The sequence below is a fragment of the Nyctereutes procyonoides genome, unplaced genomic scaffold, assembly GCF_905146905.1.
Source record: "Nyctereutes procyonoides isolate TBG_1078 unplaced genomic scaffold, NYPRO_anot_genome, whole genome shotgun sequence".
Taxonomy (NCBI): domain Eukaryota; kingdom Metazoa; phylum Chordata; class Mammalia; order Carnivora; family Canidae; genus Nyctereutes; species Nyctereutes procyonoides.
In genome coordinates, this window is record NW_026575020.1 from 1011076 (window position 1) to 1026938 (window position 15863).

Here is a 15863-nt window from a genome sequence, read left to right on the forward strand (position 1 = left end):
AAGGAAGAGGAAGGGAGGGCGGGGGCGGGGTGTTGAAGAGGGGCGGGAGGAGGAAGAGGAGGAGGTTGGAGCGCGCTCGCGCTTGGCCTCGCGCCCGCGCGGAGGGAGGGGGAGAGGGGCGCGCGCGCGCACGCTCGCGTTCTCGCTCGCTCCATCCATCCATCCTCCGGTCGCGGCACGCGCGCGCGCTCCGGGCTCGCGCCGCACCCCCCGCCCGGGAGAGGCGGGCTGGAGTGGGGGGCGGGGGGAGGGGCGCGCGGACGGCGCGCGGACTGCGCGCGGGCGGGGTGAGGTGAGGAGGAGGAGGCGGCGACGGGACGAGAAGGGAGGGGAAGGGGCCATGGCCGCCCGGTGAGGCGGCGAGGCGGGGGGGCGGCCCGACCCCCCGGCCCCGGGCCCTGGGCCCCGGGGAGAGGCGAGGACGGACCGACGGACATGGGGCTCCGGAGCAGCCGCCGCCGCCGCCGCCGCCGGAGGACGCGGCCCTGAGAGGCCGCCGGGCCCCGGCGCGGCCCCCCGGGCGGGGTGAGTACGGAACGGAGACGGGGACGGGGGAGGGGCCTGCGGGGGGCGGGGGGCGGGGCCCGAGGCGGGGCTTGGGCCCCCTCCCCCCAGGTCTGGGTCAGCGCCCCTTCCCCTCCCCCCGGGCCGACGCGGAAACGCCCGGCTTCCCCCGGCTTCCCGGCCCGGCCGGGGCCCCCAGCTCTCCCCCTGTCTGGGTCCCCCCTGGGCGGGGCAGGACCGGCCGGGGAGGGGGCGCGGGGCCTTTGTTAGGGAGCCAGGCCCCAGCCCCCGGGACAATAGAGACACCCTCCCGGACTCCTCTCCCCGGCCGGCTGGGGCTGTCGGCGGGCGGGGAAGGAGAGGGGCCGGGACGCGTCCCACTCTGCCCACTCTCTAGGGGTCGGTCTGTCCCGGACCGGCGCCGGCCTCGGGCGGCTCGGCTCTCCTCCCCCCAGTCGGTATGATGCAGCAGCAGTGCCGCAGGGACGGGGGAAGAGCCGAGGCCCGGCCTCCTACCCTCCCCGGTGCCCCTGGCTCATTTGTCAGTCCCCACCCCACTCTAGGCCGGCAGCTCCTTAAACTCGTACCCACCGTTAAGAGGGGCCCCGGACTGTGGGCGCTGTTTCAGAATCCTTTGGTGGGGATTCCTGGACTTTGGGGCTCTTGGAGAGACTTCCGGGCTGGTCCTGAGGGAGGGAGGGTGGTTATCTAAAAAGAAGAACAGGTAAGGGGAGTGCCCACTCCGGCATGCCATCCCCACCGGGCTCTACCCCTCCTTCCTGCTCATGATGGCTAGAAATGCTCCTTCAGCTCTAGGTTTCTGTGGGCTCTGTGCCCCTTCTGTAGTCACAGGCTTATTTCAAGGGAAGACACAGTGGGGTGAAGGTTGTAGGGCTCTAGGGCCGTTCCGACTTCTGGTAGCAGTACCCCCCCAAGTGGACATCCTGGCTGAAAGCAGAGGTGACTCTGAGGAGAGCCTAGGGAAAGGGGGGGGGTGTATTTAGGAGTCTGTGCAGTTCTTTGCCACACCCTGTGGGTTTGCTTTGAGGCCTTAGAGTTCCTTCTCCTCCCCCTGCTGCATTGCACCATGGGTATGGAAGAGGGGTTTGAGTTTGGGGGACCTGGGGTGAGCTGCTGCCTCCTATGGACTCAGACTTGGACTGGTAGCAGAGTCCAGGGCCTGAGTTCAGTCCTGGGAAGGACTAGGCCGTCTTTGGGTTTCAGGCCCTGAAGGACCATCCAGACTTAGTGAGCCTAGGCCTTGGGGAAGGGTAGATCCTGATGCCAGCATTAAGCTCTGGGCAGTGAGGTGCAGAGGGGAGGTGGCAGTCTCCAGAGGTGTCTTGGACTCACACCAACATCCCCCCACCCCCATGTGTGCAGCCGTGTTGCCGCCCGCTGTGCTATGAGCAGTCAGAGCGCCGTCTCCACAAGAGTTTACAAATGAAAATGGAGGAAATGTCTTTGTCTGGCCTGGATAACAGCAAACTAGAGGTGAGGGCTCCCCCACGTGTGCCTCTAGTTCTTTCTCTTGATGTCTCTACGTCGCTATATCTGGCGTTCACACCAAAGAGGAATTTGGGTAGTCAGCCTGGTTCCTTAAAGGGAATAGCCAGCTGAAAAGGCCCAAGGCTCCGGAAGAAGAAAGGATGCGAAGTCAAGATGGGGAAAATGGCAAAGAAAGCATTATTTTTGGCCAGGGCGAGTTGGCAGATTTGGTTGGTGAGAGTTGCTCTCAGTCCAGGGGGCCAAGACTCCTGACCGTGGATGTTCTCCCCTGGGCCCAGGCCATCGCTCAGGAGATATACGCGGACCTGGTCGAGGATTCTTGTTTGGGATTCTGCTTTGAGGTACACCGGGCTGTCAAGTGTGGCTACTTCTTCCTGGACGACACGGACCCTGATAGCATGAAGGATTTTGGTGAGCTTCAGGGTTGAAGGAGAGCCATCCGGCCCCTGTCCCGGGGATACTTGCAAGTTCCTCCTCTGGAAACTGCACCAGACGTAGTACCTGGGGCTCCTGTGAGCCCAGGCAGGGGGTTTCAAGAGGCCATGGGCGGGAGACAAGAGGTGAGGGTCCCCTGCCCGCCCTGATCGCCACGCCTCTCCTGTCCCCAGAGATCGTGGACCAGCCGGGGTTGGACATCTTTGGACAGGTTTTCAACCAGTGGAAGAGCAAGGAGTGTGTCTGCCCCAATTGCAGCCGTAGTATTGCTGCCTCTCGCTTCGCTCCCCATCTGGAGAAGTGCCTGGGAATGGGCCGGAACAGCAGCCGCATCGCCAACCGCCGGTGAGGGCATCTCTCTCTGCTAGAACCAGAGATGCTGGTCCCACCTCTTGTAACTTGTGTCATGGTGTAGTCCCCCAGGGGCATTAGTAGGGCACAGACGGTGGCTCGTGCTTGGCCTCTGTGGTTGGGGGCAGAGAGAGGTGGCTGTCTTGACCCTTTCTTTTCCTTTCCGTTGGTAGGATTGCCAATAGCAACAATATGAACAAGTCAGAGAGTGACCAAGAGGATAACGATGACATCAATGACAACGACTGGTCCTATGGCTCAGAGAAGAAAGGTGTTTGGGGATTTGGGGAAACTGGCTGGGGGGGGGCGGGGGGATGCAGCCCATCAGGGTGAGGCGGGCAAGCAGGAATTGGGCATGTAAGGGTCACAGGTCGTTATATTGAATGAGAAGGGGAGAATGTAGCTTTGTGCTTTTCTGTAGGGCTCCTTAGATTGAAGGCTTAAGATGATCCTCTCCTTTCTTTTTTGTCCTACACAGCCAAGAAGAGAAAATCGGACAAGGTGAGAGCCGGGGCGAGCATGAGGGCAATTGGGGCGAAGGACAGATACCCTCCCTTATGGGCAGGGAGTCCTCGGGTATCTTGACTCAAGTCTGAGGTCATCGGGTGCCTCTCTGGGTTTCGGGATGAGGGTGTCTGTGGTGGGCAGAAGGGCCAGGGAGGCCTTGGTGGGAGTAGGGGAGGAGGAAATACGGGTAGGTGGGCCTCTTACTGGGGAGCAAGAGTAGGAATTTGAGGATGTTTCTTTGTCAAATCTTTTTTCCTTCCCTGGGTTCTCGGCTCCCCCTTATCGTTACCCTTTCCCCAAAGCTGTGGTATCTCCCATTCCAGAACCCCAATTCCCCTCGAAGATCCAAGTCTTTAAAACACAAAAATGGTGAGTGGGGCTTAAACAATGGGGATGATCTTAGCTGCGTCTTTCGGGACTCATTGCTGGAGGGTGGAGGTGGGGGGCTTAGGGGACAGGGGGATGATCGAGGGAGGGCCTGTGATCCTTCTGTCACCCCCACTTCCTCTCTGGTTATTTTCAGGGTTCTCTGTCTGTACCTCTGCATCAAACACCCTTCCCCTTCTTTTTTCTTCTTCAGGGGAACTTAGCAATTCGGATCCTTTTAAGGTGAGTAGGTACTGCCCCTCTCAGGTTCTCTCTTGTTTTCCTTGTTGTGAGTTGGGCGGGATTTGGACAGGTGGGGGGATCAGACTCCTGATGGCCCGAAGCACTAGATGGGATATTGAGATCTTGCATATTCTTGTGATTGCTGGGTCTCAGCCCCTCCCTGATGCACAGGTGGGATGGGAAGAATCACTAGCAAACTGCTGGGTAGTCCCAGGGCCCTCCCATGTAGAGAAGGGTGAGAGGGACTGATTCCCCACCCCCGTCGGGCCCTTCCCCCTCCCTCTTGGGCTGACCTGTACCTTTGGTTTTCCCCAGTATAACAACTCAACTGGGATCAGCTACGAGACCCTGGGGCCGGACGAGCTGCGTAACCTGCTCACCACGGTGAGAGACCAGGGAAGGGGAGGCCCTTGGGAGTGGGCTGGAGTCGCAGGCAGTGGTCATGTCTCCGGAGGAGGCTGGTGACAGCAGTCAGGGCCACATAGCTCCCTCTCTCTGGAATTAGGTTTTCTGGCCAGCGGTGGCCTGGGACAGGCTGTTCTGGACACCTTGGGGCCGTTGCTGCTCGTGCGATGTAGCTTTGTACAGAAGAAAATGTCTAGGGTCTAGAGTAGGCTCCCCTCCGTCCCTCCTTTCAGCTTATATTCCTCTTCCAGCAATGTGGGGTGATTTCTGAACACACCAAGAAGATGTGCACAAGGTGAGCTCAGAACCTAGAAAGGGGGCCAGGGGGCCCTCCTGCACACTCACCCTGGGCTTGGGTCGGGAGTACCCTTGGACTTGAGCAATGGGGCTCCCACCCTTCCCCTCCCTCCTCTGATGGTCAGGCCTTAGGCCACAATCTGGGGGCACTCTGTTTATCCCTTCCCCGTCTTGTCTATTCCTCCCACCTCTGCTGAGGGAAGGGGCCTCACCTGAGTTCCTCAGACCCTTCTTGCTTTGTCAGAGTCTTAAGTGGTTGTCTTCCCACTAGGTCCCTGCGCTGCCCCCAGCACACAGATGAGCAGCGGCGAGCCGTGCGGATTTATTTCCTTGGACCCTCAGCGTAAGGGACCCTCCTGGCAGGGTGGTAGGCCAGGGAAAAGTAGGATGATGATGGGTAGCCCTGAACCCTTTCTGTGCTCCCTCTCTTCTTCCAGCGTCCTCCCAGAGGTTGAGAGTTCCCTGGATAATGACAGCTTTGACATGACTGACAGCCAGGCCCTGATCAGCCGGCTTCAGTGGGACGGCTCCTCTGACCTTTCACCCTCTGATTCAGGCTCCTCCAAGACGAGTGAGAATCAGGGATGGGGTCTAGGTAGGTGATACATGCGGGCCCCATAGGCTCTCTGCTCAAAGCTGGGGTTGTGGGGACACCTGTGTTCCCTCACACAGCCCAGCCCTCATCCCTGGTGCCTCTTTCTCTTTAGGTACCAACAGCTCCGAGTCACGGAAAACTAAGAAAAAGAAATCCCATCTGAGCCTGGTAGGGACTGCCTCCAGCCTAGGCTCCAACAAGAAGAAGAAGCCAAAGCCACCGGCACCCCCGACGCCCAGCATCTACGATGACATCAACTGACTTGGGTGCAAGGGATAGCCATTGGCTGAGCAGAGCCCTCTCTCCCAACCCCCACCCAGGTGGCAAAGCCTGGCAAATGGACGGCTGCTGGGGGTTTGGGCTTGGGAAGCTTGGTGGGCCAGGCAGGCAGAGGATCCAAATATGCGCCCCTGGGGGGTGTCAGGGTCCTCTGCAATGGAGCATGACCCCTTGGCATGCAGGACTCAGACCTGGACATATTATGCCTTGGACATAAGTTTGGTGGGAGGCAGTTTTCCTATTTATTCTGTGAGTTACTGGATGTCCAGCTAGGCCAGGGGCCTGACCTGGGCACTGTGCCAGGGCACTGCCTGCCCCCCACCCCAGGAACTGGACTAAGCCCTGCCGAGGAGCATTGTGGCTACCCGGGAGGCTGTGGGTTGGCAGCTGAGCCTGGAGGGGGCCTCCCCCAGCTGCCCTCAGCAATGTGAATGGGTCCGGTGCTTGGAGCTGAGGGGCAGGGCTGGGCGTGTCCTGTCTGTGTGCAGAATCCTATCCAACGCCCCCAATCCCAGGGGTAGGCAGGCACAGCAAGCTGTCTGCTGAGGTGGGCGTCCAGAACTGCCACCGCCTTCCCTGCCCCGCACAGGGGCAGCCCTTTCCCCTCAGTCCCCAGGGGCCTCCTTGGCAGCAGGAGCTGTCCTTTTGTTGTTGGGTGCCAGGAAAGGGCCTCCAGCCTCTACAGCTTCAAGGAATGGGCAAGGGGAGGGTAGGAAGAGGGAGCTGTGTATCAAAATGACTCCCCCCCCCCCACCCTACCTTTCCTCCCTGACCCAGGGCTGGTGAGGAGTGGGGCCCCAAGGTGAGAGGGAACGGTGCTGCTTTATTTGAAATGTTTTCTTACCTCATTCCCTGCCCCAGGAAGGGGCCCAGCCTCACCCTCCTGGGGTGGCCCCATGTTCCTCCCGCCTACCCTGCCCCACTGCCCTAGCAGGGCAGTCCAAGTTCCCAACTGCTGCTTGCTACCCCCCTCCTTCACCTTGCCCAGCTTCAGTTCCTCTCTCGATGCTCCTGCCTCCAACGCCTGCCCTGTTTCCCCTTCCTTAGCCGCTTTTAAGTTATTTATTCTGTCTTGTGGTTTGGGGCTCTGAGGAAAATCCTGATCTTTTCCCTCTCCCCCTTTGCTAGGAGTTGGGGTGGGAAGAGGCTAGTCTCTGTGCTCTGGGTTGTCAGTGGAGGGGGAAGGGGCGTCATGCCTAGGCATCACCCCTCTGTGGGACTACCATGCCAGTGTGCCCACCTGCCTGGTCTACATCCCGAAGAGATGTACTGTTCCACCTCCACATGGGCACCATCGCTCCCAAGAGCCGAGCTGGAGGACTACAGTCTGGGCTGGGAGCAGAGCTGACTGACACAGGGATGGAGTTGACCCTGAGCCATGTTCTCTGGCATTTGCTGGATGTGAACCCTGCCCTCTTCCCAGGAGGAGCCATCCCACATTTGGGTAGCTAGTACCCAGGACTGGTCGGACTGATTTGGGTTAGGGACCCTAGAGGGTTAAGGGAACAACAAGAGATAGGGCTGCAGTACCGTCTGGAACCCCAATCACCCCACCCCCCACCAGGGGGGTTCTGATTGTGGCTGATGCCTGGTTACAAATTGGTTTTTAACCCAAGAATTGTGATTATTTTTTAAAAAGCCAAACAAATTTTGGCAGGAGTTAGAATAAATCCTGGGGCCTGGGCTCCTCTGTTCTTGACCCTCCATAGTCTTCTCCCTCTAAGGGGAAGCCAGAGGGAAAGGAGGATTTCAGCCAGCCTCCAGCCTGCTTCCAAATGAAGTCTTGGGAGTGGCTGAAGGTGAAGGGGGGAAGGCCAAGGGCCATTCTCCCTTCTGAGAGGCAGCTGCAGCTCAGGCCCTACCATACCCTTTCCCCTCTGGCCTCTCCCTTTCCCCCCTCTGCTTGGAGGAGGGAGAAGTGGGAAGTAGTTTGGGAACTGGTTTGTCCACATCCACTTCCCCATTGTTCCTTGGCCCACCCTCAGGGCAGAGCCCCCTGCCCAAGCTGGGTAAGTGATGGGCTTGGTCCAGCAGGGACCCTGAGGGAGCAAACCCCTTTCCTTCTGGGGAGAGTGTGCCCCCCTACCATGTAGTTGAACAGGGGCTAGGAGCTCTCCACTCCCCTCTAACAGCAGGCTGTGTGGGTTTCAATTCCCATCCTTCCCACCCCGGCTAGGTGTCGTCCACCCTGTATCCTATCATGTGTCTGAGTGTGTGTGGGGGGGTTCTGTACTAATTTCCATGGCCGGTGGCTTTTCCTTCCATGCATCACTCCCCCCCGCATGCCCAGGGGCCACCCGCCTGGCATTACCGCATGCTGGGGTCATTGGGGGAGGGGGGTGGGGCTCACGCTGTCCTGTGGTCTTGAGATTTTTATTTTTGCATATGTAATCCATCCTGTACAGGTAGCTAACTTTGTAAACGCTGTGTATTTCCCCTGCCCCCATGGCTGCTGGTGTAAATAAACTGCATCTCCCATTGGTAGCCCGGCCTACCCACCCTCATTACCATGTTGATGGGGGAAGAGCAAAGCCATTCTCTTAACATCACAGAAAAGAGGCTTTACAGCCACAAAATGGAACTTTATTTAGTCACAAACACTGACCCTCCATCCAAGAACCCCAGAGGCAAGGGCCTGGGGCCCAGGGCTCCATACCCAGAACTCGTCCTTGGAGTTGGGCAGGGTAGGACACTGGCTGAGGGCCAGAGCTGTCTCTTGCTTACAGCCTTAGGCCTAGGGTAGCAGCAGCTGTGGCTTGGCCTCTCCCAATGCTGGGGGCTTGGCTTTGTGCCCCAATCCCCTTCCTGACTGAGCTCTATAAAGGACTATTTAAAAAAAAAAAAATACAAGCAAAGTGCTTTGAAAAAAGGGGAGAACACTGGAAACTATCCAGAACACAGAGAACACCCTATTCCTGCTACAGGGGTGGAGGGAGAAGGTAGAGGCGGCTAGGTGCCTACACAGAAAGCTGACACAACCTTCATTCCTGCTGTGTGACTTTAGTCTCAAAAGATGGATATTCCCTTAAGAAACAGAAAACTACTCCAGGCTCCCTACAGAACTATGCTGGGGCCATGCTGAGCTGCCCTGGCAGGCAGCCCTGGGTACTGAGGAGCAGACATGCAGGACAATGAAAAGAGCTAGGGCCACAGCTGGGAGGGAATCCTTGGAGCCCTGGCTCCTCGCTGAGCTGGGCCACCAGCTCAGCTCTGAACTTTAGGACCCTAAAAAGTGAAAGAAGATGACATCCTTGTTTCTACCTGAGTTGTGCTTGCACAGAGGTGGGATGTCTGTACCCTCGTAGACGTGGAGGGGAGGCCCTGTACCTGCTTCCTATGTCCTAGGGAGGAGGACCCGCCACATCCTTTCCACCCTTCCCCTCCCAAGCCCTTGGGCCCAGCTCTGGCCAGGAAAGGGGGGAGGCCATTAAGGAGGAAGACCATGCCTTTCATTTTCCCCCTATGTCCTTATCGTCCATACATCCCAAATACTAGGAAACTAAAGAAGACCGTGACCCCCACCAGGGAGACAGTGGCAGGTGCTGTGAAGAACTGGCGGTAATTGATACGGAAGTACCATACCACGCCCAACAGCACCACGAACACAGGCACCATGAGGCTGCCCACACTGACGCCAAGGCTGGGGGGTTCGGTGGCCGAGGAGGGGACCAAGGAGGCTGAAGGGCCTGGAACAGCTGACCCTGGGGGTGAGCGGTGGCAGTGAATCACACAGTTGTCGGTAATGTTCAGGGAACGCAGTGTGCGGGCTGGGTCCTGCAGCAGACGGCCCTGGTAGATCAGTTTCATCTGGCTCTCTTGTCCAGGAAAATATTTACTGGAAGGATGAGGGAGAGAGAGAGAAGGAAAGACAAGGCAAGGAATGAGAAGGCAAACGGGCCGGGACCAACAAAACAGGACAATGAGGGAAGAACTGAAGGGTGAGTTTCTGAGAAGGATCCCACCCACCCCTAGTGGGGGGCTGGACCTGATAGATCCCTGCCACTCCCAGATGGGTACCAGCCTCCTCTTGGGTGACCAAGGGCTGAGGGCATAGGGTATGAGCAGCCTCCCACTCTCCAGTCCACTCACCTCTTCAGGGCACCCACAGTATCCTCCGGCCTGGCCACAGCCAGCTCCTCGGTGTCATTGAGGAATTTGAGCCGCACACTGATGAGGCCAGGGCTGGGAGGGAGGCAGCTGCTATCCTCAGATCTCAGGGGGGGCTCTGGACTGCTGCTTTCTGGGCCCGCTTGTCTTTTGGGCAGGCCTTGGATGTCAAGCAGATGCTCAAGGCTCGGCTCAATACCACCCCCAGCTCCAGGCTCCCCTGTGGAGTCTCCCCCACCTTCGCCAGCCTCTTCAGCCTTCTCATCATTACTCTCTGATGGATGGGGGAGTTCAGCTGGCTCTGGGGTGCCTTGGCCTGCTACTAGATGGTCCACATGCCCCAGGTGGAGGACGGATGTGTCTCCAGCTGACACAATGGTGCCCAGGAGCTGGTTGCTACCGCTGTCTGCTACGTAGGTAGAGAGCCAAGCTAGGACCAAGGCTAGAATCAGCACCACCACACCTGCCACCACAGTCACCTCATTACCCACACCCTCAATGAGGGTGACATCAGAGAGCTCCATGGCCTGGCTGCTGACTGGGTCGACACTGCAGGAACAAAGGGGGGCATAACATCAGCAGGGTATATAGGGTTGCAACCAGGTTCCTAGTTTGTTTAGGTCCTAACTGACCCAGTGCTGAAAGAAAATAGAATTCGGTGTCCTGTAGAAGGGAGAACAAACCGTCCTACCTCTGGACCTCCAACCTAAAGCTAAGGACTTAACCCTTTGTCTCTATTGTGAGACACTAGCTTTCAGGTTCCACATCTTCCCCCTCTCACATTTCAAGCTCCCAGTGAGCATGGATCACCAGGAAAACCTTGTGGCTTTGTTTGGTGACTGCTGCTGCAACTGGCTGTTGTTTTTTTGTAGGTGGGGGAAAATTTTTTTGCTTTTTTGCGCCCTGAGTTCCTCTGGGATTTCTATCACTTGGTCTAGCAATGATGCCCCCCAGAGAAGCCTCCAAGGTGGCTTCAGAAAGATCAAAAACTATGAAATGTTTTATTTTAGGGTCTTCTGGAGGCATAGTGCAGCCACTCTTGCCAGAATGTCTCATTTGAACCCTACCTCATTCATGGTCACGTATTCAGGTTCTGATGTCAAGAACCAAAAATTTAATTTTCCGTCAGAAGCATAGACCATCCCAAAAGGACACATCTGTAGGGGCCAGCAGCAGACATTATGCAGCAGGCACTGTTGTCTGCCCACCTCTGAAACTCTTCTGAAAGTCCTAGGGAGCAAAGGAGGACAGGCACGAGAAACACTACCCTCCTGGGTCACCACAGGCTCACAACGGCAAAACCACCACCTAAGTGGAAAGAATCTGGAAAAGATTCCAAAACAGCTCTCACAAACCATGTCCCTCTCTCTCTTCATGTACTGTATAGGTTTCCCTTGGCAATTTCTTAGAAAGGCAAGAAGGACCTGGGCTTGCTCCTTAGAGTGCCTTCTCTTTCCCTTGGAGAATGTGCGGCTTTCACAGCTGTCCCCAGGCAAATCCAATCCAATGATTATCATTAATAGACTATCCTCACAATACCTATAAAAACCTCATTATACTTATCTACCTGTCCATCTCTCCCTACTAGGCTTCTGGAAGACAAGGATCACCATGTATTTTTCTATGTACCCTAGTGCTCAGTATAATGCCATAGTAGCTGCTGGAAGAATACTTGTGGGACATATCAACATCTCAATAGCTTCCACATCCTTATTTAGAACATGGGCCCTGGAGTAAAAACAAAAAACAAAAAACAAACAAAAAAAACACCAAAAAACAAAAAGCCTAATTATAATCCCAGCCTTGCCTCTTACTAGCTCTGTAACCTCGGACAACTTTCTCAGGGCCTCAGCTTTTTCATCAGTAAAATGGGGTTAAAAATAGTACCTACCTCATAAGGTTGTTTTGACGGTGACGGGAAATCATTGAAGCAAAATACTTAGCACAGTGTCTGGCACATTGCAGTGGTTCAATAAATAAATGGTAGCAATTACTTATCGCTTCCACAACTAGCCCCTAATGGTAAGAAGGTTAATGTCACCGACCCTGATTTACAGAAAAGGAAACTGCGGCGAATAGAAGCGAAAACGACTGGCACAGACACACGGCACTTTCGTGGGCAGGAGCCAAGCAGGACCCCAGGTCTCCCGCCTCAGAGGCCTTTGCTGACTTCTCAGTCTGTGGGCGACCCGGACCGCGCGGTGAGGAGGGGTCCCGACCCTGCCTTTTCTGAGGCGAAGGCTCCGCGTGGGGCGGCCCTATTCCCGCGGGGCTGGAGAGGAGTCCGTGGACCCACCCGAGAGAAAGGCTGCCTGGTCCCTGGCCGCCAAGCTCAGTTCTCCCGGCCGGTAAGGGGTAGAGACCCGTGAGGGGGCCACAAACCATCCACACCCCTCAAACTTCGGGGCGGGGCTGGGGGCCTAGGGGCGGGGCTTGAGGACGCGGGGAGTCATGGGAAATTAAAGGTGGCCTGAACCGGTACTGTGCTTGGATAGGGAAGGAGTTCCTCACCTGAAACGGCCAGACTAAGTGTTTTGACTTCGCTAGGACGGCCCATGGACTCACCTTTCCGTAGGGGCCGGGGGAGGGGCTGGTATCCCCGATTCTGTCCAGGGTCCCGTCTCTTCCGGCTTCTCCCGGAAGCTGTTTGATTCAGAGACAGGAAGTCCCGCCTCCGCGCTGTGCACTGATGGCGTAAGTCTACGTAAGGCGGGCTGACGTAAGCGTATTCTTTAATAGGTACAGGTTTCTCAGCGGAAGGAGGGGCGGAGTTATTGTTGGCGGAATCAGCGCCCCTCTGGGGCGGGGCCTAAAGAGCCCCTGAGTGAGGGGCGGGGCCACATGGAGTTGGGGGAGGTGCTTGGGAGAAGGAAGGCGTGGCTTCGCGTCTGGAAGACCGGCGTGCTGGCATAGCCGCGCGGAACGTGAGCGGCGCTGGCCTCGTCCCGGCGTGTTCTTCCGGCCTTTCTCCCAGCCTCCCGAGCTGGCTGGGTTTATTATCGCTCTGTAACGCGCCTTGAGCTCCTGGTTAGCGAGATCAGTAGGGACTGGGCTCTCTGACCTCCAAAAGTTCAACTCAGGGCTAGTCAGAAGACGGGGCCGTTTAGTCACCTTTCGGGTGGTCCAAGGATGCGACCCCAGGTAGTGTGAGACCTTGGTAAATAAGGCGAGAAAGCATTTCAAAGAAGGCACAGATTCAGCGCAGACTTAAGGCCCAAGAAAAGGAGCCCAGAAAGAAAAAAAAAAGGGAAAAAAAGGCTCAGCTCCCAAAAACGTAGCCGGATATTGCAATTAAAATTCTTTCGAGGTGGGGATCCCTGGATGGCTCAGCGGTTTAGCGTCTGCCTTTGGCTCAGGGTGTGATCCTGGAGTCCTGGAATCGAGTCCCGCATCGGGCTCCCTGCATGGAGCCTGTCTCTCCCCCTGCCTCTCTCTGCCTCTCTCTCTTTCTGTGTCTCTCATGAATAAATAAGGTCTCAGCTCAGGTTATGATCTCAGGGTCATGAGATTGAGTCCCCCAAAGGGGCTTCCAGATTTATCGGGGAGTTGGCTTGGAACTCTTCCTCTCCCTTTGCCCCTTCCCCTTGCTCTCTTTCTCTCTCTCCAAAATAAGTCTTAAAAAAGTTTTTTCTTCAAAAGACATGTTAGGATTTTGTTGTTTTCTGACGAACTATTTATTGATTGAAGTATAAAAAAGGCAGACGAGGCAAATTCTTAAGAGTTCAGTGGTTTTCACCAACACACCACCAATAGAGCCAGCACTCAGATAAAGAAATAGAAAATTATCCCAAAGCCCCCCCGCCCCCCGGGTTCTCTTCCAGGCACTAATTTACAAAGCATAGACACTATTATGACTTCTGTTACCATAGATGAGTTTTTTTTTTGCACTTTATATGAATGGAATCAAGCCATCTGACTTATTCTTCTTTCCAAGTCTTATTGTGAAATACACATAAATTTACCACTTTAACCATTTCTAGATGGTTTAAAAAAAACTTTGAGAGACAGCAAGGGCGTGAAAGAGAGAGCACAAGCAGTGGGGAGGGGTAGAGGGAGAAGCAGACTCCCCAGTGAGCAGGGAGCCCAATGTGGGACTTGATCCTAGGACCCTAAGATCATGACCTGAATTGAAGGCAAACACTCAACCAACTGAGCCCTTTAGGTGTGCTCCGCCCTGCTGTTTTAACCATTTTTAAGTGGCTAATTCAGTGGCATTAAGTACATTCATAATGTACACCCATCATGGTTATCCATTTGCAATACCCATGCCTCCTTCCCACCTCCAATCTACTTTCTATGAATTTTCCTATTCCAGGTATCCCGTATAAGTGGAATCATAAAATATTTGTCCTTTTTCCCAATTTGTATTGTATGATTGACTTATTTCACTTAACAATGTTTTCAGGGATCATCCATGTTGTAGACCCTATCAAAATTTCATTCCTTTTATAGGCTGAATAATATTCCATTGTATGTATATAGTACACTTTCTTCATCCATCCATCTATTAATGGACATTTGTGTTGTTTCCACCTTGCAGCTATTGTGCATAGTACTGCTATGAACATTGATGTGCAAGTATCTGTTTGAGTCCTTGCTTTCAACTCTTTTGTCTGGTTTCTTTTGATCAACTGTATGTTTGTAAAATGAAAGGTATTGTTAAATTTCTGCATACATGTATTTTGGGGGCTTAAAAATTTAGTGTTTTTATTTTGAAGAATGCAGGAGGGGTAGAGTACCATAGTACAGTTAAACAATTTTTTTTAATTTTTATTTATTTATGATAGTCACAGAGAAAGAGAGAGAGAGAGAGAGAGGCAGAGACACAGGCAGAGGGAGAAGCAGGCTCCATGCACTGGGAGCCCGACATGGGATTCAATCCCGGGTCTCCAGGATCGCGCCCTGGGCCAAAGGCAGGCACCAAACCGCTGTGCCACCCAGGGATCCCTAGAATTTTGAACAGTAAATAGAGGTTTACCAAGCAAAGTTCCAGAGAGAGTAACAAGTTCAAGGGCTTTCAATACATGCTTGATGGAATGAATAAACCAAGGAGCCGAACCACTGTTAATGCTTCTGAGAGTTGGGCAGCCCTGGTGGCTCTGGTTTAGCACCACCTTCAGCCCAGGGCCTGATCCTAGAGACCCAGGATCGAGTCCCACATCAGGCTCCCTGCATGGAGCCTGCTTCTCCCTCTGCCTGTGTCTCTGCCTCTCTCTCTCTCTCTCTCTATGTCTATCATGAATAAATAAAATCTTAAAAAAATGCTTCTGAGAGTTTATTATGTGCCAGGTACTGTGGTAAGTACTTCACATACACTATCTTATGGAGCCCTATCAAATAGCTCTTATTATACCCATTTTATAGGCTTGAAAACTGAGGCTCATAAAGAATAAATAGTTGTCCAAACTATGCCACTAGTGCTTTAGCTAAAGTTGTCTAGTGCTTGTGCTCGAGCTCATTCTCACACTCTCTTGCTCTTGCTCTCTCTGTATATATATATATATATATATATATATATATATATATATATATTCTTATTCTCAATATTTGGTCCCCTCCTTTTTTCATTCAACTATATGCCATGAAGCTTTTCCTATGTAACTGAATGTTTTTATAGCATCATAGCATAGCTTTAAGGTGCTCAACAGTATCATCTTCCGTGTTACATCATAATTTTTAAGCTATTATCTCATTTGGATGGACATTTAGATTGTTTTCAGTACTTTGTTTTCAAAGTATTTTCATAGACATCTTTGTGTGTCTTTGATGACAGATTTTTGTACACACTCATGATGTTTTCCCTAGGATAAATTCCTGAAAATGGGATTGCTGGATCAAAGGGTGTTCACATTGTTCAGGTTTTTGATCCATGTCCTCCAGAAGCGTGTACCTACTTCCATTCCCACGGCAGTGTGAGTGGCACCAACTACTGTTTCCCTTCCCAAAAAACAGGGTGAAAGTGAGAGAAAACGGAATAAATGAGGGAGGTTCTGAGAGACGTGACAATCCTTGAAGATGTTATAAGGGGGAAAGAGCTGAGGGAAAGGGGGGAAGTGAAATCTAAGAAGGAAATAAATGACTGAGCAATGACTTCTGAAGCCCAGCAGGGTAAAGCTGATGGCCATGGCTGCCCTGCTGAGGAGCCTACAAATCTGGCTTTTTCACTGCCTCAGGTACTGATCAATCTGTTTGGGATTAGGTACATACACTGTGTTTCCCAAACTGCATGGACTGACTTCTGCCAGAACACTTACCAAACTGCATT

General features: G+C 54.1%; 2 protein-coding genes across 11 annotated transcripts; one reads left to right on the forward strand and one right to left on the reverse strand.

Moving 5' to 3' along the window:
* Window positions 1-66: 66 nt before the first annotated feature.
* On the forward strand, window positions 67-7975 carry ATXN7L3 (ataxin 7 like 3). 4 transcript variants are annotated; one of them, XM_055328113.1, is made up of 13 exons: window positions 67-525; window positions 1888-1998; window positions 2292-2424; window positions 2622-2793; window positions 2973-3070; window positions 3278-3300; window positions 3609-3675; window positions 3830-3915; window positions 4231-4299; window positions 4572-4615; window positions 4889-4960; window positions 5055-5212; window positions 5325-7975. In XM_055328113.1, the coding sequence occupies exons 2-13, from the start codon at window positions 1948-1950 to the stop codon at window positions 5471-5473; spliced, it is 1122 nt and encodes a 373-aa protein (XP_055184088.1). In that variant the 5' UTR covers window positions 67-525; window positions 1888-1947; the 3' UTR covers window positions 5474-7975. The 4 variants fall into 4 exon arrangements, with proteins under 4 accessions (XP_055184088.1, XP_055184108.1, XP_055184098.1 ...); XM_055328133.1 differs by having other exon boundaries at window positions 3887-3915; XM_055328123.1 differs by having other exon boundaries at window positions 3630-3675.
* Window positions 7976-8047: 72 nt separating this feature from the next.
* Window positions 8048-12232, reverse strand: TMUB2 (transmembrane and ubiquitin like domain containing 2). 7 transcript variants are annotated; one of them, XM_055328157.1, is made up of 4 exons: window positions 12164-12222; window positions 11490-11614; window positions 9581-10147; window positions 8048-9326 (listed from the first exon to the last, which is right to left on the reverse strand). In XM_055328157.1, exons 2-4 carry the CDS (start codon window positions 11522-11524, stop codon window positions 8960-8962), a joined length of 969 nt encoding a protein of 322 aa, XP_055184132.1. In that variant the 5' UTR covers window positions 11525-11614; window positions 12164-12222; the 3' UTR covers window positions 8048-8959. The 7 variants fall into 7 exon arrangements, with proteins under 7 accessions (XP_055184132.1, XP_055184142.1, XP_055184168.1 ...); XM_055328167.1 differs by lacking the exon at window positions 12164-12222 and adding an exon at window positions 12110-12125; XM_055328193.1 differs by lacking the exon at window positions 12164-12222 and adding an exon at window positions 10666-10828 and having other exon boundaries at window positions 11490-12048.
* Between the last annotated feature and the right edge of the window lie 3631 nt (window positions 12233-15863).

Bases quoted from the DNA above. Each gene is read 5' to 3' on its own strand.
- ATXN7L3 (XM_055328113.1), top strand. From the start codon at position 1,948: ATGAAAATGGAGGAAATGTCTTTGTCTGGCCTGGATAACAGCAAACTA. The intron at 1,999-2,291 runs GTGAGGGCTCCC...CCCTGGGCCCAG, and splicing joins TGGATAACAGCAAACTAGAG to GCCATCGCTCAGGAGATATA. The intron at 4,616-4,888 runs GTGAGCTCAGAA...TCTTCCCACTAG, and splicing joins ACCAAGAAGATGTGCACAAG to GTCCCTGCGCTGCCCCCAGC.
- TMUB2 (XM_055328157.1), bottom strand. From the start codon at position 11,524: ATGATTTCCCGTCACCGTCAAAACAACCTTATGAG. The intron at 10,148-11,489 runs GTAGGTACTATT...TTGTTCCTGCAG, and splicing joins CGTCAAAACAACCTTATGAG to TGTCGACCCAGTCAGCAGCC. The intron at 9,327-9,580 runs GTGAGTGGACTG...TCATCCTTCCAG, and splicing joins ACTGTGGGTGCCCTGAAGAG to TAAATATTTTCCTGGACAAG.